At 39.0% G+C, this 27,367-nt stretch overlaps 1 protein-coding gene across 7 annotated transcripts in view; it reads left to right on the plus strand.

Moving 5' to 3' along the window:
- The window catches only part of UBR2 (ubiquitin protein ligase E3 component n-recognin 2), a 125,268-nt gene that overhangs the window by 91,457 nt on the left and 6,444 nt on the right, over positions 1-27,367 (plus strand). For 2 of the 7 annotated variants that reach the window (XM_034648000.1, XM_034647999.1), the window contains exons 31-47: positions 1,865-1,958; positions 2,619-2,780; positions 4,254-4,357; positions 5,051-5,129; positions 7,514-7,662; positions 8,023-8,078; positions 11,295-11,391; positions 11,640-11,707; positions 12,930-13,065; positions 13,755-13,845; positions 14,907-15,037; positions 16,403-16,511; positions 18,713-18,769; positions 20,038-20,115; positions 20,941-21,111; positions 23,111-23,212; positions 25,065-27,240. In XM_034648000.1, coding sequence (XP_034503891.1) covers positions 1,865-1,958; positions 2,619-2,780; positions 4,254-4,357; positions 5,051-5,129; positions 7,514-7,662; positions 8,023-8,078; positions 11,295-11,391; positions 11,640-11,707; positions 12,930-13,065; positions 13,755-13,845; positions 14,907-15,037; positions 16,403-16,511; positions 18,713-18,769; positions 20,038-20,115; positions 20,941-21,111; positions 23,111-23,212; positions 25,065-25,206 — 1,826 coding nt within the window. In that variant the 3' untranslated portion in view covers positions 25,207-27,240. Of the gene's footprint in view, positions 1-1,864; positions 1,959-2,618; positions 2,781-4,253; positions 4,358-5,050; positions 5,130-7,513; positions 7,663-8,022; positions 8,079-11,294; positions 11,392-11,639; positions 11,708-12,929; positions 13,066-13,754; positions 13,846-14,906; positions 15,038-16,402; positions 16,512-18,712; positions 18,770-20,037; positions 20,116-20,940; positions 21,112-23,110; positions 23,213-25,064; positions 27,241-27,367 lie in introns of those variants that run through there. The other 5 variants (XM_034648002.1, XM_034648001.1, XR_004622064.1 and 2 more) reach the window with 5 other exon arrangements.

Here is a 27,367-nt window from a genome sequence, read left to right on the forward strand (position 1 = left end):
TTAGTTGACGCACTGAAATAATAATTTTGTCTCCTGGGTAGATGCAAAGTGGGATCTCTTGGGAGCATTTGCGTGAGTTACCTATGTGAGAAGTGGTCCTTGAGCCAGATTCTGATGCAAAGTAATGATAATATCACTGATAGGGTTCCCCAGAAAGCAGACTCTTGAAATAGAGATTACCATGCAGGACGTTTATTTGGGAGAGCCTTGGAATTAACATCTGTGGAGTGGAGAGGAAGGGAGCAGGTTTGGGCAAAGGGAGAAGTTGAGCTTTAATGCAGTCCCCCAAAGACTTCATCCCACCCCATTGGAACTCTGGAGCTGGATGGCCCTTCCGGAGATGTCCTGAGTTAGAGCTAGGGGTATTGGGTCTTTAAACCCCAGCACTCATCAGTGACTGGTCATGGGCCACCTCCGGAAAGAGGTGAGATTTTGAGTGAAGCAGGTGGAAGAGTAACAGTGAAGTGCCCTCTTCTAACTGCTAAGGAGGGGGAGTAAGTCATTCATTCCTCCAGGGTCATCTAAGCTGCACATTATTGTTTCCACCACAGACACTTTTATATCTCTACTCTTAGACTTGATGATATGTGCATATGCCTCAACAATTCCAGTAAACTTCTTGAGAGTGGGAACTGTGTCTTAGAATTTCCAAAGCACTTATTAGCAAGTGCCTTTTACGTCGTGGTATTGAAAACCCACTGGTAGGATAGCCTTTTCTCCATAAGGAAAGTCTTCGCACTGTGGCATTCAAGCACCTAGTTGAGAAAGATTGGTCTGCTTTATCTTAAAAAATGATCATTTGAACTCAGTGATTTATAAATTTCATTTCAGGCCAAAGATTAAAGTTACCAATTTTATTTAATTAGTTATTTTGCATAGAAAAAACTTTGGCTATAGGAAGGTTTTCCAAATGCTTTCACAACTTATATCTGGAAAGATTTTCTTTACAATGTGACATTTGCACTGTTCTAGGATATAAAGCAAATTGAAACTTGAGTAATTCTTTCTAGAATGTTATTTATATACTAATTTATATAGAGAATTTAAAAAATTCTAAAAAGCCAGGCACCCATTTTAAGTTTGTCTTCATGTTTTCATCTCCTTTGGATACAAAAAATTAGTACCAGGATGGAAGACTGTCTAAATTAGTCTTTTTCCCCATCTGGGCTGCTGTCCTGGACATTTTGCTCCTGCTTTGGCTTTGGTGCAGTGATTGTGACTGTTTTTTGCATGAGTGTCTTTAGGCAGAATCTCCTCTAGGGGGCGCCCCATTACTACCAAAACACCTTTTTTGTTGCAGATACTGTGACCCAGCTGCCCTGAAGTGTTAAAGGGTAGTAAGGAGGTCACGTATTGCATGGTGCCCTGGGTGTTATACGCAACTAATGAATCATCGAACTTTACATCAAAAACCAGGGGTGTACTGTATGGTGACTAATGTAATATAATAAAAAAATATTATTATTTAAAAAAAAAAAGGAAATAAAAAAATAAAGGCAGCCCTGTGAAGAATATCCCTCTTAACAAGCTTGGGGCTTTTGGAGGGGATGGGAGTCTCTTAGTGCCCTGAAAGCGTGGAATGTTCAAAAGAGTAGATACATACAATACAAAATTCCAGTTTCAGTTAACAATTCAGGGATGTTTCATTTGCTCGGGGTGATAAAAATTAGAGTCCTGCTTTCTAAATAATCCAGGGTCTTGCATAAATTACTGGTATCTTGAAGGAATAAACTAGCATTTCATTTCAAGTTTACAAGCCCTTATCAAGGATTTCACAATTTAAAGTTGTACATTTATTATAGGAAGATTAAATGCTTGGTTTTTTGTTTTGTTTTGTTTTTTGTTTGTTTGTTTTGTAATGCAGAAAAATATGATCCATTATTCATGCACCCTGATCTGTCTTGCGGAACACACACTGGTAGCTGTGGGCACATTATGCATGCCCATTGTTGGCAAAGGTAATTTATATTCTTAATATTAGTCAAGGGAAGCTTATCTGAAGGCTCAAAATTAACTTTTTAAATAAAGGACATTTCATTCTAAAAGGAGAAAGAACTAGAGATGCTGAAGAAAAACCTGCATATCACTATCTAATAACAATTAAAATTGAGCTGCTTTGTCATACATGTTGAAGGAGTAACTTAGAAATTTCATAGTATATCAGATATCTTTTAATATGGGGATCTGTATTAGCTAACAAATTGGAGGAAGAAAAAGATTTTTACGGTGGCATAAACCCTAGATGAGTAATGTCTTTCCAGGGTATTCACTCTTGACTCTAAAGGTATTAATACTTGCCTTGTTACTTCCTGAGATTGTCCTGGCTCCCTGAGCTAAGATGGGATAACCTCAAATTTGTTCTACTTTGGTGCTTTCTATTCTCCTGCAAAACCAGTAAATCAATGCTATTATCTTAGCACTGTGCTCATTCAGTGGTCATGCACTTCTAGCATGTAGCCACCAGCCCTGGGAAAGTGACAAGACAGCACTGGGACCAAGAAATGTGAAGATTTTAAATCTTACATTGTGGAAGCAAATTAGTTATATGTTGAAGCTTGTGGCTCTCATTGAGAAAAATTACCGTTGTTTTTGATACCTCATGTTCTCTAATTGTAAAGGTATTTTGATTCCGTTCAAGCTAAAGAACAGCGAAGGCAACAGAGATTGCGCTTACATACCAGCTATGATGTGGAAAACGGAGAATTCCTTTGTCCTCTCTGTGAGTGCTTGAGTAATACTGTAATTCCTCTGCTGCTCCCTCCACGAAATATTTTTAACAGGTAAGTTTAGGCCAGTAAAACTTTTGTATTTAAGCAGTAGTTTTCCTTTGAAGATAATGAGATGATAAACCAGAGAGGGGGGACTCACTCTAGGTAATCACAGTATGTTTTCCAGATACTTTTTTTTTTTTTTAATGTAGTCATTTCTTGTAGACCTGTGAAATACAGTCTTTGCTTTCAGAAAGGAGTGGGCCAAAATTCAATAGTTTCTTGGTCATCTGTATACATTATAGAAGGTGTAAAATTTCTGTGTGTTATGGAAACTGTCTCCTTTATTCCCAGGAACCTATTTTAAATATCTTCCTCATACTTTGCAAGATATGTTCAGTAAATTGATAGGGGATGGCAGACCTGCTCAAACTGAATTTATTGAATATCCTAACAAATACAATTTTTTGCAATTTACTAGCTGATTAATACCTTCTGGAGTTGGACTAAAAAAATGAAAATCTGTTGATGTTTTTAAATGGAAAATTTTTGCTATTTTTATGTTATTTTGTAATTTCTAGGATGCTTCTAGTTAATAGAAGTATTGGACATTCTCATTTCAAATATGAATTTGATACTGTCTGCTTTTCAAATCTGGTTTTTATATCTCAGTTTACAATTATGCTGTCTACCTTACATGCACAAATACTAATTGAAGTTTTGTGAATATGAACCATCTATTAATTTTTGTGCTTTTTGTATTCAACTCAAAGCAAAGTTCTTTTCAATTCTAGGAATTCAGACTATGGTGTCTTAGTTTATGCTACCACAGAATCTTAAAACACTAGTAGATTTGACTATAAGCTCATGCTTTTTAATCATAACAGGAAATCATGGTGACTTCCATCTGCATTTGAACTGATAAATTAATCATTGTTAGATTAAGGATTCACTGCATAATAGAAAAAAATTACCTTTGTTGTGTTTCACGGATCACTTTTGTTTTTTTCCCCCATGAAGGTCAATTACATCATAGTCATGAAGAACACAGCTTTTTTGGAGTCTGATAGAACTGGGTGTGAATGCCAGATCTGTCCTTTATGTGGCCTTAGTCAAGTTACATAGCTCTAAACCTCAGTTTCCTCATCTGTAAAATGGGGAAAATAATATAACCTATTACATAAGAGTATTTTGAGGATTAAGTCTAATACTGTAAAATGCTTTTACTAAGTGTTTGTCACATAATAATAAATATTAGTGGTGGTGCTATGATTGTCTAAGAAATATTAGCAAATTCCAGTACTGTGAAAAAAGTGAAATTTTTGACAAATAATGTTATTATCATCAGAGTGACAAATAATATCTTTTCATTTCCATTGGCAAATATCTATTATTTTTTTTAAGGCACCAAATTTTCCCCTAGCTTTTTTTTAAATATTTGAAGTGTGTTTAAATTATTATCCCATGAGCATTTAAAGAGTCTTTTTGTATCTTAAACTAAGCAGCAGCAACAGAATACTAAACAGTCTCTATAATCTTCTCTAGCAGGTTAAATATTTCAGACCAACCAAAACTGACTCAGTGGATTAGAACAATCTCTCAGCAAATAAAAGCATTACAGGTTCTTAGGAAAGAAGAAAGTACTCCTAGTAAGTTCTGATAAGTTCATTTTTCCCCTAAAGTCTGAGATTGTTGGAAAATGTAGCTCCAGAAAAAATTATTTAAGAATATTTTAAAAGTGAAACCTCTCATTTTAAAATTTGACTTATTCTGATTTTCTTTGTCTTAATGAACTAGTTTTGACTTTACTACATTATTCTTATTCCTTGACAAACATACAAGTTCATGTGAAGTTTATAATAAATACTTCTCACTTACTCCCCCATTTTATTGAAGAGCTTCTGGGGGTGGGGGCATGTAATTGAGTGTCGCAGAGCCGGCTTTAGTTCTTGGCGGCCTGACTCACTTTATTGTTGGCATTACCAGAGACTTCCCAAGTTTCATAAATATGGGCTGCACTTAACGACCTCTCAGGAAAGCAGTCTGAGCAGAATTTATGTCATTGGTTTTTATTAAAATAGCATACTCTCCTTACCTTCCCTAGCTGTGTTCTAGCGGCTGGACTCTTAGGATACGCGTAGTTGAATACAAAAGGTGCCTTGGTCAGTCAGCAGTAGTATTTCTCATGCTTTGAATGTACCTTAGGACAGTTTTTATTAATGGGATTCTTTCCTGTCATTTTTTTATTTCTTTGACGTACCTATATTTAGAATGAAATTTATGACTGAAGTTTACAGAACTACTGTAGACTGATGAATAATATAAAATGCTTATTTCTTTAGATACTGCTTCTTCAAAGAATTCAGAAAGTATGGATGAATTGCAGCTCCCTGAAGGGTTTAGGCCTGATTTTCATCCTAAGTGAGTATATCACTTGATTTCTTTCAAACTTGTTCCACGTGAAATGAAAAATTTAGGGTTTATAAACGAATATGATGTGTCAAACTAGGGAGCAAAATATTATGATACATTGATCTTGAAATCTGAGGTTTAAGGATTACATGATGATATATATTGCAGGTATATTAATAAAACCAAAGAACCATGTGACATGCTTTACTCTCACCAACCTCTCCTAGTCTGCATTGCTGCCTCCCTGCTCTACCCTTCATCTGGCTCTCCCTGGCAACAACTAATCTAAATCTAAACTGTTCAGCTTCCCCACCAAGTCCTGTCCTTTCCTTCTGACTTTCATATTTCTAGTGATGGCCCCACCAGTGTCTTAGTAACCCAGGATCAAAACAAGAATATTTTCAGCCCTGTTTTAAGCATATTAATTATATAAAGTGTAATAAAGATTCTAGAGCCAAACTGCGACTGCTTGATTCAGTTCCCAGCAGCACTACTTACTAGCCATGCAACTTCTTTCAAATTGCTTGACCTCTCTCATCTGTGAAGTAAGAGTACTAATATTTACCTTGTCAGTGTTGTGAAGATAAAGTGACATGACATGTGTAAAGCCACCTGGATGGCATGCCTGGCATATACTAAGTAACTCAAGAAAAACCGTACAGAAATGCTTAACTAGAAAAACATCGGTCCTTTGCGCCCCACATCCCTTACCTACATCCCCATCCCCAGTCCTGTGATATTGTTTGTTCTTCTGCCATTTACTTCCATATATCTAGTTAAAATGCTTAGTCGACTATCTCTTGATTTATCATTTTTAAACCGTTACCTTTCTGTTGACTGGCAGTTTAAAATTCAGCCCTTACCTCTACCCTATGTGCTGCTCCTCACCAGTGTCCAAGTAAGTTATTTCAGTTTTTAGGTAAATCGGTTGGCAATTTTTACATTATAATTGTCTCTGCTGATAAAAGTTATATGTTATGATTTTATTTCCATACATAATTTTGTCTTTCTAATGGCTGATAACCACCTTATATCTTTCCAGTACTTGGTTTTCTATGTATGTATTACTTTCTTCCGCAGACACCTATGGTGTAATAGCTCTGTCAGATGTCTAGCGGTAGGTTTTCTAAAGTGCTCAGATGCATCAGATGATCTTCTGTCCTGGAACCCCCGTCCCATAACCTGTGTCCTCCTGATGAGGACAAGGCACAGCTGTCATCCTGAGACTTCCCCGGGCCATGCCCCTCATATTTCCCTGCATCTCACGCCATGCTCTTTCTTGATTTACTCCCTTGTTTTGCACAGGTGCACCCTTCAGCAGATTCCTAAGAAAGGGTGCCTGGGTGTTAAATTTTCATGTCTGAAAACACACTTATTTATCTATTTGCTTGGTTGATGGCTTGGGTATACATAGATTGTAGGTTAGAAGTAATTTTTCATCTAGATTTTAGAAGTATTGTTTTACCAAATTCTAGCATCTGTTGAGAAATTAATTCTATTCTGATTCCTGTTCCTTTGTAGCTATTACTTCTGGAAACTGTTGGGATCTTCCCTTTAATTCCTAGTGTTCTAAAATTTCTCTATGATGTTCCTTGGTCTATGAATCTTTTCCTCATCCATTTGCTACAGTTTCAGTAGACTCTTTGAAGATTCATGGCCTTCAGTTGTGAGAATTGTTTTCTGTTTCTTAGACAATCTGCTCCTTTTCTTTGTTCTTTGAGATAGCTCACTGTTGGCCCTGTTGGACAGATCTCTAAATTTCTCTTAACTTTGCTAGTTTCTGTACTGTCTCTGTATTCCCTGTGTTCTTTGTTTCTGCCTGTTTGTTTGGTTTTATCTCTTTGATGTTTTATTCTTTCCTTAAATGTTTACTGTTCCTCTGGTGGCTATTCAAGAATAAGTCACTCAAAAGCTCATTGGATACCTGGTGGGCAGGCTGGAGCTTGCTGACCTGTGGACTTCACAGTGAAATGATCATGACATGATCAGGTCTCCACCGGCCTTTTACTTGGGATCCCCAAATGCCAAGTGTGTAAAACGGCTTGCCCCTGAGGATTCTTCCCTGGAGAAACTAAAATCTATGTCAGTGGGTATACGTTGCCAATGTTCTTAAGATGGAGAAAGAGTCACGGGTCCTTTGTTAAGGTTCAGTATGTAGGCTTCCACCAGATAGCTTGTTTTCAGCCGTGGACCTCACCCCTGCCCACCAAAATAAAGTATAACTCCGCTCAGGCAGAGACAGTTTGCATGCCTTTAATTCCCGCTTTGCACGCTCTATTTTTAAATAGTTTAAGTGGTTCAATTCCAACATTAACAAATGGCTGTTAAGAAACTGAACCATTTGATAACACGAGCACGTTATTTTAAGCTAATTCTATACATGTTCACTTCAGGAACCCTTATTCTGAGAGCATAAAAGAAATGCTAACAACATTTGGAACTGCTACTTATAAGGTGGGACTAAAGGTCCATCCCAATGAGGAGGATCCCCGTGTGCCCATGATGTGTTGGGGTAGTTGTGCATATACCATCCAGAGCATAGGTAAGAGATTTAAAGTTGTGTCTCTCCTTAAGTCACAAGCATATGCTAACATGAATTATATGTAGAAGCCTGTGTTTAAATGAGATGTTTAAAGTGGCAGTCGTTAAGAAATAGACTTTGAAGCAGGAAGTATAAACTGACAAATATTAGATTGACAGTGTATAAATTAAGCACAGCAACGGAGAACTCATTTTGGTGGTGCTTATAGCTTCTTGTCAGTTGAGAGGATGTGTTTTCAATTTTACTTTCATTCAGAGTTAACTCTTCTGAAATGACTTAAAGATTTCAAAACCTGACAATATTGTGCTTTCAACTATACGTAACATCAAGTTTATCATCTTAACCATTTTTAATCTGCAGAAAGAATTTTAAGTGATGAAGATAAACCATTATTTGGTCCTTTGCCTTGCAGACTGGTAAGTTATCAGTTTACTCAGTTCACAGAATGGTGGAATAGAAATTCAGTGGTTCTGTTTTTTTAATCATAAAAACCTGAAATGGTCATTTAAGAGTAGGTTCATTACTCCTTTCGTAGTAAAATCCATTTTCTGTAACGACAGTGAAGAAGTAATGTTTGTTGTTTTATTTTTCATGATTTTCTTTTAAATAGACTTGAGCTCTTCTCATCCAGAAATCTTGGTTAAACACACGAAAAGTGGGAAAAAAATAAAAACAGTTCTTGTTCTTCAATTTTAATGTTCTAATTTTTAATAAGAAATATAAAACAGAACATAACCTCTACCACATTTGACTGCTTTTTATGAGCAATATGTAAATAAGTACAGATTAATGTCAAAATAGTGCATTTAATACTGAGAAGAATGCAGAAGGAATATACAAAGCTTGCTAATTTTTACTGTGTAGTTAGTGTCAGTGTGATACACTGTCTGCTATTCAAGTTTAAAATCATAAAAGTGCACCTAAGAGCAAAATCATTTAATTTTATTCATGTAGAATCACATGGGGGGTTTAAAAAATGCCGGGGCTCTACATGAGTCGATTAAATTAGAGTCTCTCTCTGGAGATGGGCCCCAGGGATTAATATTTTTTAAAAACTTCTTAAGTGCCAAGATTGACAACACAGCTGTAAGAGCCTAACCAAGAAACAACCAGTATAGAAAATACAGTTCAGTATGATCACTGAACAACTAGTGAATTTGCTGACTTTTGTTTTCATTGCAAACGCTAGAATCCCAGGACTCTTTGCTTATGGTTAAAGAATATAGTTTGTGTATCGGAGGTACTCGCTTAGGGGTTGTGCATTAAAATCCTCTTTGGAACTTTTTAAAAATAGAAATACTTAAACCACTTTGGACTTGGAATATCTGGAAGTAGACCTGGTATTAAAACTGTCCTGAATTGTATATTTATAGTAAATCAGCAGAATGGTAACTCTTAACTTTAAGATATATGATATAATGTTATATCAGAGTTGACTGTGATATTTTTTGCTACAGTAAATAACAGTTGGTAATATGTTGATTATTAAGAAGGCAGTCGATGTATCCATCAAGTTGCTCAGCAGAGTTTGTTAAATTCCTCTTCTACATATTTGTCCTGTCCCTTTCATTCTTACTCCTGCTTGTTTTGTTCGTATCATTTCTTGCCTAGATTATTTTTTTAAAGATTTTATTTTTATTTATTTGACAGAGATAGAGACAGTTAGCGAGAGAGGGAACACAAGCAGGGGGAGTGGGAGAGGAAGAAGCAGGCTCCCAGCGGAGGAGCCTGATGTGGGGCTCGATCCCATAACGCCGGGATCACGCCCTGAGCCGAAGGCAGACGCCCAACCTCTGTGCCACCCAGGCGCCCCTCTTGCCTAGATTATTATAGCAGTCTCTACCCTGAATCTTTTTCCTAATACAGTATCAAAGGGTTCTTCCAAAGAGTAACAGTGACTATATCTCTTAAACTTTTTTAAGTTTGTTTGTTTGTTTGTTTGTTTGTTTAATCTCTGTACCCAACTTGGGGCTCAAACTCACAATCCCAAGATCAAGAGTTGCATGCTCTACTGACTGGCCCAGCCAGGTGCCCCTATCTCTTAAACTTCTTAAACCTGTTTCTCTATTATCATCTCCTGCCAATCCCTACATCCATGGTCCAAGCTGGCAGAATAATCACCAGTCTCCAGATGTTAGTTCCCAGGCCTTCCTCTCTGTTAGAGTGCCCCAGACTCCTCTTTATGATGGCTCTTCAAGCTTTGCTTTCCCTGGGAAACCTATGAGTGGGATATCCCTGTTCTGTAATAACTGCCTCCTTCAGTTGTCTCCTCCTCCTTTCCTTCCCCTCCCTCTCTGCTCACCCCAATCCCCCATCTCTTGCCCCTCCAGCAGGCTGTGAGCTTCTTAAGTACAGGAGAAGTGGGGTGAGTTTTCATTTTAAGATCTTCAAAACCAAGACTAACATGTTAGTAGTCCTCAATATCTGGTGAACCAAACAGCATTACAGAAAATTCTGAAAATAGAAAATTAAGCAGGAAGAAAAAAACTCATCAGTTCACCACCTTTTTTTTTCATTAGCATGTTGAAACTTGATTATAGTTGATATTTACATGTAGTTTTGTTCCTGCTATATTCTTCACTTTACATCAAGATTTTTCTCCTTGTTGCTACGTAGTCCCCATAATAGCTTTTGCTGGCTGCAGACACCCTGATTTGTTAATCCATCTTCTTGCCCATAGTTTCCCCGATATTTGGAGGATTTCCCACATTTTAGAGTATCTCTTTAGAATAAATGCAAAGAAATGCTGCATCACCTTCTTGGGAGTCTCAGTTCTTTACAATTTGTCTTGATGCATGTATCCTTTGCTTTAGAGAACCAGCAGCTTGGTTGTGAGGAGATAGCTTTGGTTTATTCTGCATACAATTAGATATTCTTCATTCCATTCATTCCACATTAAAGACATATCATTACAGATGTGATAGATTCAGTTCCAAACCCTGAGAAAGATCCTAGAGAGATCTCATATGCATCCAGATTTGCTTTGACTAGCTGTGCTTTGAAATAGGATTCCTGGGGCGCCTGGATGGCACAGCGGTTAAGCGTTTGCCTTCGGCTCAGGGCATGGTCCCGGAGTTCTGGGATCGAGCCCCACATCAGGCTCCTGTGCTATGAGCCTGCTTCTTCCTCTCCCACTCCCCCTGCTTCTGTTCCCTCTCTCACTGGCTGTCTCTATCTCTGTCAAGTAAATAAATAAAATATTAAAAAAAAAAAAAAAGAAAAAAAGAAATAGGATTCCTGAAAGGAGAGAACTGCAGTTGACCCTTGAACAACACGGGTTTGAACTGAACGAGTTCACTTATACATGGGGGGGTGTCTGTGTACAGTGCCATAAATGTATTTTCTCTTCCTCATGATTTTCTTACTATTTTCTTTTTTCTAGCTGCTTTTATTATAAGAATATAGTATATAATACATATAACATACAAAAATGTTAATCAACTGTTTATGTCATCAGTAAGGCTTCTAGTCAGCAATAGGCTATTAGTTAAATTTCAGGAGAGTGAAAAGTTATATGCAGATTTTCAACTGTGTTGTGGGGGAGGGGCTTAGCTCCCCCACCCCCACGTTGTTCAAGGATCAAATGTATCTATATGCTGGCTTTGTTCATTGCATCAATCTCTTTATTTCAGGATGACTGTCTTAGGTCACTAACAAGATTTGCTGCAGCACATTGGACAGTGGCATCACTGTCAGTGGTGCAAGGACACTTTTGTAAACTTTTTGCATGTGAGTATGAACACTTGTACCATATATGGTAATTTCTCATCTGTGATTTTGTTCTTAGTGGTGCAGCTTCTCTCCCCATTAGGAAAAATATTTTGGTAATACTGTTTATGTATAGATTCTAGCTTATAAATTCATATATATCTTAACAGAAGAATATATTTAAACTTAGGGTATATGCATTTTTAAAATAATTTAATATTTATGTTGGCATATGAGATGTGCTAATGTATTTTTCTTTAACTATTTAGCATTGGTGCCAGATGACAACCATGGAGACCTTCCATGCATATTAGATATTGACATGTTTCATTTGTTGGTGAGTATCTTGTGATTTGTGTTTGAAATTCTCTTTATCTTACTATATTTTATTGGTGAGTAGTGTAAAGGCAAGCAGGAGGAGTTGTCACCTATTCTCAATATGCTTCTGAGTATAATTCTTTTCCCAGGAGCCTCAAAAAAGAAAATGTTAAGGAATATAATTGAGAGGCTTGACCTCTCTTATTTTGCTTTGTGACTGAGGTCAGTAATTTAATCGCTTTATGTTTTTTATACATAAAGAAGTAATAACACTAGTAATATAAGGGCTGTTGCTGAACCGTACAGTGCTTTAGGGCAGATAAACCCTGTGGTCACATTAGTTGGCAACAGACAGCCCTTTTCTATGATTTAAGGAAAGATTTGTCTTCTGAGCAGGTGCATTCTAGTGCCAGGACACAGCACTGGCCAAGCAGTGGGTGGCTAACCTTCAGCCCCACATCAGCTGGGCCCCCTGCATGGGACGCTGAGTGCACCACCACACACAGCGACCCCATGTGCTGTCTCCTTAACGTCTTTGGGCATCAGATTCTGAACCTTTAAGTTGGTTAGTCCCTCTCATATGATTGTGTCAGGACTCTGTGGAACAAGCAGTGTAAAGAGCTTAGAGCACGATGTCCCCCATAATTTTTAGCCGTTGTTACTGATTCTAGGACTCCTATAAAGACTGTCGCCACTAGCACCACTGGACAGGCAGCAGGAGGGTCACAAGCAAGCTAGCATTATTGTGCACCTGACTTCTTTCACATCCATTCTCCGTTAGCCCTTACATCCTTACTACCGAGGTATTAAAAACATATATGTATTAGGTCAGTTTACCAGGAGGAAAATCGAGGCCCAAAGGTGTTAACTTGTCTAAAAAGCCCATAAGAGGAGCTGGGATTCATATCTAGATTTTTGTGTGTCCAAAAACTGTGTTGTTTTTTTTTCCACTGCTCACTCCCTAGAAAGATTTCAGATGTTATCTTTATTATTACTAACAATAAGGTATGTATTAGGAAATCACTGGACATATGAAATGATGGTGCTTATACAGACCCCATTAGTCCATAAGTCATTTAATTTAGCCAGCCCTAGTGGAATTTCTGGCATGTGCCCTTTAACAATAAAGATTTCTGAAAGGGAGGGGCTGAGCTCAGAAGGGGATCATGTTAAGAAACTAGAAATATCTTCAGCTGTGGAAGGAAAGGTGACCTGTCTGACCCTTGGCATTTGGTATCTAGGTGGGCTTGGTGCTCGCTTTCCCTGCGTTGCAGTGTCAGGATTTTTCTGGGATCAGTCTTGGCACTGGAGACCTTCACATTTTCCATCTGGTTACTATGGCACACATCGTACAGATCTTACTTACCTCTTGTACAGGTAACTCCTTTTTTTCAGCTTCTTGAAGGGCAGAAGTACTTGAGTTTTTTCTGTTTTTTAAAAAAATAAAGTAAGGGATGGGATGCCTGGGTGGCTCAGTCAGTTAAGCATCTGCCTTCGGCTCAAGTCATGATCCCAGGGTCCTGGAATGGAGTCCTGCATCGGGCTTCTTGCTCAATGGGGAGTCTGTTTCTCCTTCCACCTGCCACTCCCCCTACTTGTGCGCTTGCGTGTGCACACACACACTCTCTTTCTCTCTCTGACAAATAAATAAATAAAATCTTAAAAAAAAAAAAAGAGGAAGAGGAGCCTAGACAAGAATAATGCATAAAATATAATTAGGCTACTTCTTTTTTCTGTTCATCCTTGTGTGGAAAGTTTTGAAACCAGTTCCTTTCTCCTAGTAAAATCCCCTGGCAATGTGAATGTTTTTACTTATTTTTTATTTCATAAGTTCAGTAATGGTCAGTTACCATAGAATGTATATTTAGCTGATTTTCTCAAAGCCTGCTGGCTCCTTGTTATGATGGAAATTGACACTGTGCTCACATCTGGGGGTTAAAGTTCTTTCTATTTTGTGGGAGTATTTTCAGATATGTCCAAATATAGGAATCTGAACACTTAAATGATGCTGTCATTAATCCACTTCATAAGCAAATATGGGGTACTAATATTTCCATATCTTTCAGAAGAAAATGGCATGGATCAAGAAAATCCTGCTGGTGAAGAAGAATTAGCAGTTCTTGCTTTGTATAAAACACTTCAGCGGTATGCAGGAAGGTGAGATCATCCTCTTTACATCTTCACAGTTCCCCAAATATTAGTAGGTGATAGCATGAGAAAGGAATTCCTTTGTTGAAATAGGGAAATTGCTGCCTGTCAACAAGTTTAAAAGAGAAGATGAGTGAGTGATCTGCAGGACTCCTGAAATTTTAATATACTAACATGAGTAGAAATCTCTGAGAAGAGTAATATGCCGAGCTTCCCACATGTATTTGTTTGGCCCTGGAACCTGTCTTTTGCTCAGAGGATCTGGCACGGACTCGTGGAAATACAGAACTTACTTTGAAAAGTATATTCTAAAATATATGTTGTCTCACTAGGACTTTTAAAATGCAAATTAAGTCAACATAATATATTTTTAAGGTAATATCCAGGACTGGCCGGAGTGCAAGGAAATTATTAGAATTCCACATATTGTTGGAGTCATTTGGATTTGGTATAGCAGTTTCACTTAGCTTTTTACAGTGTGTGTCAAGAACCGTAAATTTATTCTTTGAGTTATTCCATTTCTGAGAATGCACATTAATAAAATAATTCAACATATAGAAAAACCTATAGGCATAAAGATGTACACTGTGTATTGTATTATATTAGCAAAAAATTTAAAGCAATCACAGTGTTTGCTTACAGGGGATTAATTTGCTGAATATTATGGTTGATGTATTCCGGAATAGTACAGTTCTGATAAAAAATATGTGTTACGATGTTCTGAAAAACAGTTTTATGTTTCATATGTTACAACTATAACTTTGTAAGACATAGATGAATGTGAAAATAAAAATAGCCAGAATAGTAGTACTGATAAAAGTTTCTAGAATAGTGGATAATTTTTTATTTTCCAAATTTTCTCTTTATACAGCTGTATTACTTTTATGTTTAATAACAGTATTGATGGCTATAGCACCATTTATACCTGACATCCCATAGTGGGGCTGCCCACTCCTTTTAAGCCTCTGTGCCACTGATTCCAAATAGCAGTTGTCCCTGTTTTCACACTGTGCTATAACTAGAATGACCTTTCCTCATTAGATTTCCCAATTACATTTTTCTCTTTTTAGTGCCTTGAAAGGAACACCATCTGGCTGGCATCTGTGGAGGAATGTCAGAAATGGAATCATGCCTTTCCTGAAGTGTTGTGCTTTGTTTTTTCACTACTTAAATGGAGTTCCTGCCCCACCTGAAATTCAAGGTAATTTCTAATTTCTTTCAAAATGTAGGAAATGTGTGTAGTTTTTCACTCCAGCAGTTTATAATTAAAGTGACTTGCAAAAATGAAAGCTTAGGGGGCGCCTGGGTAGCTCAGTTGTCTAAGCATGCAACTTTTCATTTCAACTCGGGTCGTGATCTCAGTCTCATGAGATCAAACCCTGTGTCTGGCTTCATGCTGGGTGTGGAGCTGCTTAAGATTATCTCTCTAAAAAGAGAGAGAGGGAGAAAGAGAGAGAAAGAAAGAAAGGGAACTTAGAACATAGCTAATTGGGGGCGCCTGGGTGGCTCAGTCGTTAAGCATCTGCTTTCAGCTCAGGGCGTGATCCTGGCATTCTGGGATCGAGCCCCGCATCAGGCTCCTTTGTTGAGAGCCTGCTTCTTCCTCTCCCACTCCCCCTGCTTGTGTTCCCTCTCTCGCTGGCTGTCTCTCTCTGTCAAATTAATAAATAAAATCTTAAAAAAAAAAAAAAGAACATAGCTAATTGTGGTGATGTACACAATTGTAGAATAAAATGCGTATTTATGTATGTCTGATTTTATTTGGCTCTCAGTGTACTGTTTTTATGTACAAAAACATACTAGTTTTGCTTTCAGAGTTAGAATGTTCAATTATATGTTATTCATAAACTGGGTTCTTCAGATAATAAAAGGGGAAAACTCACAATGTCAGGTGTTTGTTAACTTGAAGTGTGTGGCATTAATGTTCAGAATACCCATAATTGCACATACATGATTTTAATGTAGGAATTCATTTGCTATTTTACAGTTATTTTCTATGTTCTGTTTTGATTCATTTCATTAAAGTGTAGTATCAAGGCAGACTTAAAGTTTACTCTTTCTGTACCTCATAGTGACTGGTGCAGGGCAAGGGGTGCCATGAGATTGCCCTCTCAAAGTCTGTTGCCTGGCATCTTCATTCAGCTAATAGTCTAGACTTTCTAATCATTTGCAGTGATGATTAAAGGTAGTGCTTAAATCCATCTCTCATGATAAAATCATCTTCTATTTCTGTACTGCTTTATACTTTTCCAGAGCACCCATATGTTATTTTTGTCATTTATCTGTTCACACATAACCCCAATGAAGTAGATTGGGCTGGTACACCATTTTTCCAATGGTAAAACCAAGACACCAAGAAATTGTGACCAGTTTGGTGTGGGAGCTGCCTGGTTCTGCTCTCAGTTATGCCATTTTCTGTGGACCCCTTCCACGTGCCCTTTTGTGAACTTCCTACAAGTAAATCCAAACTCTTTCATAATGCTTTTTAAGTTCTGCTGTTGCGTACTCTCCTGCAGGATCTTCTCATGGTTGTCACATACATCACTGTTCTCTTCTCTGTTTGCAGTTTCCGGAACAAGCCATTTTGAACATTTGTGTAACTACCTTTCCCTGCCAAACAACCTCATTTGCCTTTTTCAAGAAAATAATGAGGTAACAAAATTGCTGATCGAAAGGTAATAATCATATACTTTTCTTCCATTATATAGAATAGTTCTGTGGAAACAAACTTAGGTTTATCACATATTACAGAATTCTCAGATAGTGAGCCTGGTAGAATTCAATCTGTGTAATTCGTTCTATCAGGATTAGGCCTTCTTAGCTAAGAATTTACCTTTGTGGCAAGATTTTTGCCAAGCTAGTGAATAGCATAAGCAGATTTGCTTGGAAGGAGACTAGTGGTAGGAATGTTTATTTCCTCATATTAACTTATTGTTAAGGACTCTGTTCCATAAATTTTTGGAACTGAAAAACCTTGAGGGTTATCTAGTCCATACCCTCACTTTATATTTGAGAAAATTGAAGTCTGGAGAAAGTTATTTATCAGTCATATCAAGTTAGTGAGTGAAGATTAAAACTTGACTGTTTTACCCACAGAATTGGGGGAAATATTTGCAAATCATGTATCTGATAAGGGATTAATATTCAGAATGTATGAATATAGGGCCAGAATTCTTACATCTCAACAAAAAAAGTAACCACCCATTTAAAAAGGAGCGAAGGACTTCTCCAAAGAAGATATACAGTGGCCAGTAAGCATGTGCAGACATGCTCACATCACTAGTCGTTAAGAAAATGCAAATAAGGGGGCGCCTGGGTGGCACAGCGGTTAAGCGTCTGCCTTCGGCTCAGGGCGTGATCCCGGCGTTGTGGGTTCGAAGCCCACATCAGGCTCCACTGCTATGAGCCTGCTTCTTCCTCTCCCACTCCCCCTGCTTGTGTTCCCTCTCTCGCTGGCTGTCTCGTTCTGTCAAATAAATAAAATCTTTAAAAAAAAAAAGAAAAAGAAAATGCAAATAAGAACCACGGTGAGGTACTACTTCACACCTATTAGGATGGCTGTAGTCAAAAAACAGACAATAATAACACATGTTGGTGAGGATGTCAAGAAATTGAAATCCTTGTGCATTGCTGGTAGGAACAGAAAATAGGGCAGCTGCTCTGGAAAATACTATGGCAGTTCCTCAAAAAGTTAAACATAGAATTATCCTATGATCCAGCAATTCAGCTTCTAGGTAAATATTAGAACAGAATTGAGGGGCGCCTGGGTGGCACAGCGGTTAAGCGTCTGCCTTCGGCTCAGGGCGTGATCCCAGCGTTATGGGATTGATCCCAGCGTTATGGGATCGAGCCCCACATCAGGCTCCTCTGCTATGAGCCTGCTTCTTCCTCTCCCATCTCTCGCTGGCTGTCTCTATCTCTGTCGAATAAATAAAAAATAAAATCTTTAAAAAAAAAAAAAAAAGAACAGAATTGAAATCAGGGACTCAAATAGATACTTGTACAACCATTTTCATAGCAGCATTAGTCATAATAGCCAAAAGATGGAGCAACCTAATTGTCCACCAACAGATGAGTAGATAAACAATATATGTATGTATGTATATACCTACAGTGACATTACTGTTCAACCTTAAAAAGGAAGGAAATTCTTTTTTTTTTTTTTTTTTTTTTTTTTTTTTTGACAGANCCTGAGCCGAAGGCAGACGCTTAACCGCTGTGCCACCCAGGCGCCCCAAAAGGAAGGAAATTCTGACCCCTGCTACAACGTGAATGAAGCTTGAAAATATGCTTAGTGAAAGAAGCCAGTCACAACAGAATAAATATTATATGTTTCCATTTACGTGAGGTATCGAGAGTAGTCAAATTCATAGAGACAAAAAATAGAATGGTTGTCAGAAGCTGGGGGGAGGGAGGAATGGGTCAGTGTTTAACGCGTGCAGAATTTCATTTGGGAAAGTTGAGAAAGTTCTGGAGATGGATGGTAGGGATGGGTTGCCCAACAGTGTGAATATATGTAATGCCACAGAACTATACACTTAAAAATGGTTAAAATGGTAAGCTTTATGTTGTGTATATTTTGCCACAATTTAAAAAAATTTTTTTATAATGAGTATTCTAGCTCCAAATAGTAAGAGCCTGTCATTAATTCTTACTGGTTTTTCCGGAGTGTCCAAATTAGTGGGATAATAGCGTATGCTTTTAGGAAATTACGGGTCATATTGTAGCAAAATATGTCATCTTCCTTTTGATGTGGTAAATATATTAAGCCAAGATTTGTTTTTCTGTTACTGGATAGAGAAATAGAGAGGAAAAAATTCTATTCTAACCCTTCAAAAGTTAAGTTTTGGTTTTCTTTTTTCCATTTACGTTGAAGTTGGTGTCATAACATTGAAGTTAAAAGATTTCTAGAAGGTGAAAGAGATGCTATAAGGTAAGTTAAAGATTATCAAAGATTTGGTTGGGCAGGAGGTAGGGAGGAAGCAGACGTAAGTGTGCCATTCCTTTAAAATTGACCTCCCAGGCATTCAGTGATTCCAACAGGAAGAACATCTTGCCTTCGTACTTTTTTCTTAGTGTAATGATGAGAGTTTCTAAAGAATAAGAATTATGAATATAACTAGAGTGCATTATTCTTGGCAGAGGAAACAAATAACAAAATCATTGTATTTTGGAATGTTTGCTTTTTTAAAAATGTAGGTCCTTTTCCGGGTTTTTCTTAGCTCTTTTTTCGCTTTTATTATGGAAAACTTTAAATATCCAAAAGTATGAAGAATCGTACAATAAGGCTCTACATTCCTCTCACTCAGTTTTAGTGATTGTCAAATCATGGCCTTTTTTTTTTCTTCCTTCATTCTTTTTGACATTAGCTCTATTGTGATTCCATAGGAAGGTATGCTATGCGGGTGATAATAGATGTATTTCATCTGTTAATCTCTGCTTGGTTCTACTAAATACATTATCCATAAAACTCAGAAGGCTAGAGGAGATTATCTGCTCTATTTCTTTGATTTTATACACATCAAAATCTAGAAATGATAGCACCCTAATTTTATTAAGTTGAGCCATATGAAATTCCAGTTAATTTAAATCAAAAGGGTTGAATATCACCAGTTTCTTATTGTTCAACTCTGCAGTCGGAAAACTCATGTGGAACAGTAGTTCTCTACTTGAGACCTACATGAGAATAATTTTGGAAACTTTTACAAAATACTCATGCCTACAGATGCCTGACTGGCTCAGTCAGTAGAACATGTGACTCTTAATCTTGGGGTTGTGAGTTTGAGCCCCTCATTAGGTATAGAGATTAAAAAAATCTTTAAAAAAAATACCCAAGCCTTACCTGCCAAATCTAATTTCTCTATCATTGGCATGTGTTTCTCCCCAAAATTTCCCCCAGGTGACTCTGGTATAAGATCCGCTGTCTCAAGGGCACCTGGGTGGCTCAGTTGGTTAGATCAAGCCCCCGTGTTGGGCTCACACGCTGGGCATGGAGCCTGCTTAGGATTCTCTCTCTCTCCCATTCCCCTCTCCCTTTTTTTTTTTTTTTAAGGAAAAAAATGTCTATCTCAGTCCCTCCTCCTTGGCTGCCCATCCCTGCCTCATGTGTGATATGAGTGAGTTACCTGTAATTGTTATAATATGACTTCTAACTGGTTTTATGTGGTTTTTTGTTTGTTGGTTTGTTTTGTTTTGTTTTAGCTATCCAAGAGAATCCAACAAATTAATAGACCTTCCAGAGGATTACAGCAGCCTCATTAATCAAGCATCTAATTTCTCGTAAGTTCTGATATTCAAGTGTTGAACATTTCTTACCACTGGAAGCACTCACTGCTCTATACGGAATTGAAGGGATTTTGTTGTTGTTCCATTTGTTCAGTCCGGGTAGTATTTTTTGCTGCCCGTCTTAGCACCATTCCAGTACGCTTCAGAATAAGGTACGGGAAACAGGGTGACGGGTGACAAATTCGATTCATTACAGGTTATCTAAATAACCATTTACACTTTAAAGTAATAGGAGCCCTTAGTAATATTTGTAAATGTTTGACATAGAAACTGCATAGGAATAATTGGTAGTGTAAAAAATTACCGAGGCGGTTGAAGCTGCCTTGTGTACCTCTCTGCTGCGTCGTCCTCCTCCCCTGCAGAGACCCTCTGTTCTACACAGAGTATCAAGCTTCCTCTGCATTTACACTTTAGCAACAAATGTTTATATTCCCAAGCAGCATATTTTGCATGTTTTAAGCTTTAAAATGGCACTCTACATACTCTACAGTTTCCTGCACACTCAGCATTGTTTGTCAGGGGTTTTTTAATACATTCAACATACATAACTGTTAATTTGTCGGTTTTCACCTTGTGTAGTATTTCATCATATGACAGCAGAATTTACATTTTTTTCTCTTAATGATTTTAATTTGCCTTTTCTCTAGTCGTTGATTGAATTTTTCCAGTACATGGTGTTTGTGAGGGATGTTCCCAGTCTTAGAAATAAATTTGTCTGGTTTTGATGTTGCAGAATTTTTCCCAGGGTAGCTTTACCACCGTCAGCTCTTTAGCCACTGTTTTAGAGCAATGACTTGAGGCTTTTTTTGTCCCATGGAGGTGCCCCAAATCAGGTGGTGATAAGAGCAGAGCCCCCACTCTGTGCCTTGTGTGTGGAACTCTCCTGTGCTCCCAGAGCTACTGCTGTCAGACTGAACTGGAAGGGGAAGATGTGGGAGCCTGCACAGCTCACACCTACTCCTGTGGTTCTGGGGTGGGCATCTTCCTCAGGTAAGGCCCTGACAGGAGCTTCGGACTTTGCATCGGCCCTGGTGTATGCGTGTTGAGGGATAGCACAAGAGACTACTGTGTTGCAAAGAATGTTGAGACTGCCGTCCTCCTGTGTTTTTTATTCATTTAAGGAACAGGGGAGCCTTGTCTCCTCACATCTCATATTTGGCTCATGCTGTGTCTTTGCTGCTGCTTCCATTGTCATCCTTCCCACCTCCATGACAATTCAGTTCTGCTTTCTTTGTGCCTCATTCTAATGTGAAACTTCAGTTGTCTTTGATTTTCTGCCCTGATCCGTCAAAATTACTTCTTTTGTTGTATCCTTATGGTTTGGGATCCATACATATCACTGGCTGAAGTGTATACTGTTGACCCTCGAACAACACAGTTTGGAACTATGTACAAGTGCACTCATACACAGATTTTTTTCAATAAATACAGTATAGTACTGCAAATGTATTTTCTTTTGCTTTTGAGATTCTTAATACTTTTCTCTAACTTGCGTTATTATAAGAATACAGTACATAATACATAAAACATGCAAAATGTGTGTTAATCAATTGTCTGTGTTATCAGTAAAGCTTCCAGTCAACAGTGAGCTATTAGTAGTTCAGTTTTGGGGGAGTCAGAAGTTATATGCAGAAATTCAACTGCATGGGGGAAGGGGGTCAGCACCTCTGACTGCCGTGTTCTTCTAGGGTCAACTATGGTTGTATATATCGGACAACATACCACAAATACTTACTAGTGACTACTGTGTACTGGGCTTTGAGAATGCAGTAGTCAACAAAACAGACAAAAATCTCTACCTTTGTGGAGTTCATTTTCTAGTGTGGGAGATAAAAAATAAACAAGGCTGATAAGAATTTAGAAAGTGATACACTCAAAGGAGAAAAAATAAAGCAGGAAGAGGAATATGAAATGGCAGATGGGGAGTTGGATTTTAGTTAGGGAACCAAGAAGGTGACTTTTGAATAAACACAGAAAAAGTGGGGAGAACACTCCAGGCAGGGAACAGCAGTTGTAAAATTGCTGGGGAATGTGCCTGCTGGGTTCAAGAAACAGCAGTGAGGCTCGTGTCACTGGAGTGGTGTGCACAAGGAGGGAGTCCTGGGGCCTGCTATGTCCTGTTATGTGCTGAGTGAGATAGAACTCAGTTCAGGGTTTGAAGGAGAGAAGTGACATGAGTTTGAGCTCCCCTGAGGCATAAATTAGGTCTGTATCTTAGGTACCTTATTCCCCTGGTGCCTGACAATTTCTTGTATATGATAGGTTCTCAATAAATGTTGAATTGAGCCGAATTATTAATACCCAAAAACGGTCAGGCAAATCTCTCAAAGGGATGGGAGACACATTTTTAAATAGCCCGTAGGGGAAATTAAAAAGCAGTTTTTCTTGTCTCACATATTTCAAAATCCTTTTAGTCAGGTACAGTGTTGCTTTGTGTTTCAAATCAACCTAATTCAGAACATATTTGTACATTTTTTTAAATGAACGATTTCTTCATAATAGTGGTTAAAATATCAGTAGCTATTTTATGTTTAGAAATTAACTATCAGGGTGCCCGGGTGGGTCAGATGGTTAAGCTTCTGCCTTTGGTTCAGGTCATGATCTCTGGTTGTGGGATCAAGCCCCAGCAGGCTTCCCTCTGAGCAGGGAGCCGGATGCGGGGCTGGATCCCAGGACCCTGGGATCATGACCTGAGCCGAAGGCAGACGCTTAATGACTGAGCCACCCAGGCGCCTGGAGCCATTGATTGCTAATCCAAAATGTTCCTCTCCCTCGCTATATTGATTTACAATGCAATCATTATTGGTTACAATGCAGTCATTTTAGTTATTTTTAAAATTTGGGCAGATGTATTGACAACTTTGATGTGTCTCTGCTATAAATGCTGTTTCTTCTAACACTGGTGTTTATTTTTATAGACTTCAGTCCATTAGAAACTGAATCTAAACAGCAGTGACTAATCTATAATGTATAAATGGTCTCTCTACAGAGTGCGGGAATGTCAGGTGCTGTTTTTAGCTGGCAAAACCAAAGGCTGTTTTTATTCTCCTCCTTACCTTGATGACTATGGGGAGACCGACCAGGGACTCAGGTAAGGGCCCATCCTGGGGAGGGGGCTGGGTTGGCTGACCCTGGGTCTCCAGAGCCTTCAATACACAGTAAATGTGATTAGCCTCAGGCCCTACTGCTAACAGCCTGGGAGCAGCATAGAGCTTCTGTTCTGGCAGAGATGGACTCTTCCAAGAAGGGTACCCTGGCTTCCTCATGGGGCATTCTCTTTCCCAGCCCTCAGAATGTCATGAGTGGGGCACCTGGGTTGCTCAGTTGGTTAAGCATCTGACCTCGGCTCAGGTCATGATCTCAGGGTCCTAGAATCAAGCCCCACTCAGCGGGGAGTCTGCTTGTCCCTCTGCCCCTTGGCCTGTTTGTACTCTCTCTGTCTCCCTCTCTCTCTCCTCTCTCAAATAAATAAAAATATTTTTTAAAATGTCATGAGGGCCATCAGGACAGATAAGGGAAAAGAATTGGAGAGAGTGCATTTTTTTTTTCCATTTACTACTCCAGAGAACCACTGAAATTGCCACGTGGCATCCACAGCATCAGAACACTGCAGGGATAACCTGTTGTGATTTGTGTTGCTTTGTATGAGGAGACCCAGTGTTGTTCAGATGGTGTAAAAGAGCAAATCTTAATTGATAAGAGATGTGCTTGGGGCGCCTGGCTGGCTCAGTCAATGGAGCATGCAACTCTTGATTTCAGGGTCATCAATTCAAGCCCCACGTTGTGTGTGGAGCCTACTTTAAAAAAAGAGAGAGAGGGGCGCCTGGGTGGCACAGCGGTTAAGCGTCTGCCTTCGGCTCAGGGCGTGATCCCGGCGTTATGGGATCGAGCCCCACGTCAGGCCTCTCCGCTATGAGCCTGCTTCTTCCTCTCCCACTCCCCCTGCTTGTGTTCCCTCTCTCGCTGGCTGTCTCTATCTCTGTCAAATAAATAAAATCTTTAAAAAATAAAAATAAAAAAATAAAAAAAGAGAGAGAAATGTGCTTATCTTATTAACTTAAGAGTCTGGGACAAAGATTTAGAACATATAGAGCAATACAACAGTATCTGAGGCTTAATCACTTCTACTCCGGTTGCTTCCATTATATCAAGAGAAAATGCTAACAGCAGTTCCCTCAAGCACTGTTAACTTCTTTTAGACAATCTCTGCCCAAAGGAGGTGAAAGTCTTAACCTAGATAGAACCATCCAGCCTTGGGGAGCAGAAAATGAAGACCTGGAAACCAAGGCAAGACAAGTAGGGGGCCACCGCCCCAGGAGCTCGGCTGCAAGGTTACAGGCATATGCCACCTGGTAATGGTTCTCCCATTGCCCTGAGGAATGTGGGCTCTTAGGAGGAAGAGCCCTGGTTAGAGGGTAAGAGGACTGATGTGCTCTGAATCAAGAGCAAAGGCCACCAGCATCAACTCACCAAAACCTTTTCTTGGGTTAAATTAGACCCAGAAGTTATTCACATTTGGCTGCTTTGCTTCTACTTTGTGGCTGAAAGAGCCCTCTGGAGAACATTTTTATCCCTGCAATTCTTCCGTCCTCTCCCTTGCCTCCTCCCTTTCTTATATTTTACCAACAAAGTGAACAATGAATGGGTAGTTTTAGCCTCTCCACCCAGACCCTCCTGCTCAACCCTACCCTTTCTTCCCTCACCCCAGTCTGAATAAGTGTAGCTTGTGTACGTTTTCCTCTTCTTTGCAGCATTTACTCCCTTCAGCTGCTCCTAGCCAGCCTTCAGAGCTAATGTGTTAATAGCCACAGTCTCGTGCCAAATAGGAATTTTGCAGAGGATCTTAAACCAGTAACTTGTAACTGTTCCTAAATCAGGAAAGGTTGGGGTATAATAGATGAATAAACAGAATGCATCCTCAGTGACATGCGTCTTCCTTCTAGACGGGGAAATCCTTTACATTTGTGCAAAGAGCGATTTAAGAAGATTCAGAAGCTTTGGCACCAGCACAGTATCACGGAGGAAATTGGACATGCACAGGAAGCAAATCAGACACTGGTTGGCATTGACTGGCAACATTTATAATAACTTCACTACCAAAAATACAAACTTGGATTTTTGTAACCCAGTTGGCTTTTCAAGAAAGAGAATAGGAAATCAATTCTACTGAATTTGGAAATAAATTCTCTATTTAAGCTTTTGTTCCCAGTTTTGTTTTCGTAGTTTCTGACTTCAGGAACTGATGAAAATCATCTTCCATCAGTGGATTTTCTTGCACCGTTTGCTGTGCCCCTCAGACGTAACTGCTTGAGTTTTAGGATCCAGCAAGGAGCTTCTCTTCCCAGGCTGAGCACAGCCCCTTTGTGGGCATCTGACTGTGACCGTTCCCGGTAGTCTGAGCCATGTTACATTACTGATCACAAAGAACTCCAGGCCCGAAGCTGATTCGACAGCAGCAGGAAACAGTCTCTGTGGTCTGTCGGGGTCACACTTCCTGGTCCCTTTCAGTGACTCTCAACACTGGGACTGGGTCGCTGTCCCCTCTCCTGGCAGGACCCTACCTCTAAGAGCAAAGCAGTGGATTTTGAAAGCGGCTGTCCCTTGTCTCCATTGGCTCTGAGCGGGTTGGGGCACGTGCAGGAGGAGCCTGTGGGATGAAGGGGAGAGCCTGGTTGCTTCGTATGCTGGGTGGTTTTCAGGGCTACAGAAGTTGGATTTTTATTTTTTTATTTTTATTTTAACTTTTTTTGCAAAGCTTTTGGCTTTGAGAGAAAAAACTCATTTTAAAGGGCTTTTTGAAACTTAGAGTATCCTGATTTTTCAGACAGTATATTCCCGTTTCTAAGGCTAAACTGAGAGATTGTATGCATCTAGAATCAAACACTAGCAGAAAAAAATGAGAACTCAGTGTTTTGAGGTTCCCCTACCCTTTCCAGCATTTCCTGGACTAGATGAATTGCTGTTTACCTGCTGGCTCACTTAGTACCTTCCTGGGACAGTCTGTGTGCCCAGGCTTTTTATTATTTTTAAACATTACTCTTCTTACTAAGAGGTGCCTTCCTAGAATGATAGCCGCTTAGTAAAATAGCTTTTAACTGTTACATACCACACAGCCACTCCCGTTTGATACATGTGTGCTGAGAGCTTGAATACACACAGAGAGTGATTGCAGATTTAGTGGAGGGATAAATTCTGAGCCTCTCGAAGGTGGGGCTAAGAGACAAGTGAATAATAAGAGGCTCTTGGAATTTTTTTTTAGCAAATGCAAGTAACCCTTTCAGTTTAAATGCCTCTAAAAGTTCTGTTCCACTCAGCTTTGCATACATTGCAATAAACCCAGGAGGAAGGTCAGAAATCCAGACTTCAGGCTAAAATAAGTGGGAATGCAGAAGCCACATTCATTGCTGCTTCTCCAAAATAGTGTGTAACAGGATCCCTCCTCTGGGACTGGCTCACCAGCTGAGAGGAGGACCAACAGGAAGAAAATACAAATTAGAACTCAGCGTTCTACCCCATTTTCTGGCCTTTCTTCCATTTGTAAGATCTGGGGCTGTGGATGGCATAATAATTTTAATGTTTATTTTGGCCTTTGTCACATCCCCATTCCTTTAGCTTTTAAGCCCAGCTTCTTTTGGCTTTTCTCCATACGTTCACCACGCTTAAATTTAAAATAGGACCAGGTTTCGCCCTCTGTAAATGGATTATAAACATTTCCACCAAATCATAGCAATACTCTGGCTTTCAGGAATGACTTCATAGAAGTCCGTTGTTAGCAGAGGGTGTCCCTGGATTTCATTCTCTGAAAATGTCAGGGAGTCTGAGAGAAGAGGAACTTACATGAAATAGCAACACACGTACCCTTTCTCTTCTAGTGTGTGCATCATTAAGCTAATTGTCTTCCCTTCCTAATGAATCATCTTAGTTTTTATGATTTGTTCCGCATGTATTATGTTCATTGTAGAAATGTTTATATAACACGCTTTCCATATCAGGGAAAATCATATCTGTTTAAGAAATTGGCTATAACTTTAATATCTGTGGACAACTTGTAAAATTTGGAATGTATCATATGTAAAAAGTTTAAAGATATCCAAATAAATGCTTTAGGTGTTGACATTACTTTGGATCTGCCTACATTTTCTTTCTGTTTTGTTTCCCACATTTAAATGCCATGGAAATGTTCCCCATGTCACCTTGCTACAAGTAAAGTGGGACATCTGTCTTAGCTTGAAAATTAAGATGCTTA

Source organism: Ailuropoda melanoleuca, chromosome 19, assembly GCF_002007445.2.
Source record: "Ailuropoda melanoleuca isolate Jingjing chromosome 19, ASM200744v2, whole genome shotgun sequence".
NCBI lineage: Eukaryota > Metazoa > Chordata > Mammalia > Carnivora > Ursidae > Ailuropoda > Ailuropoda melanoleuca.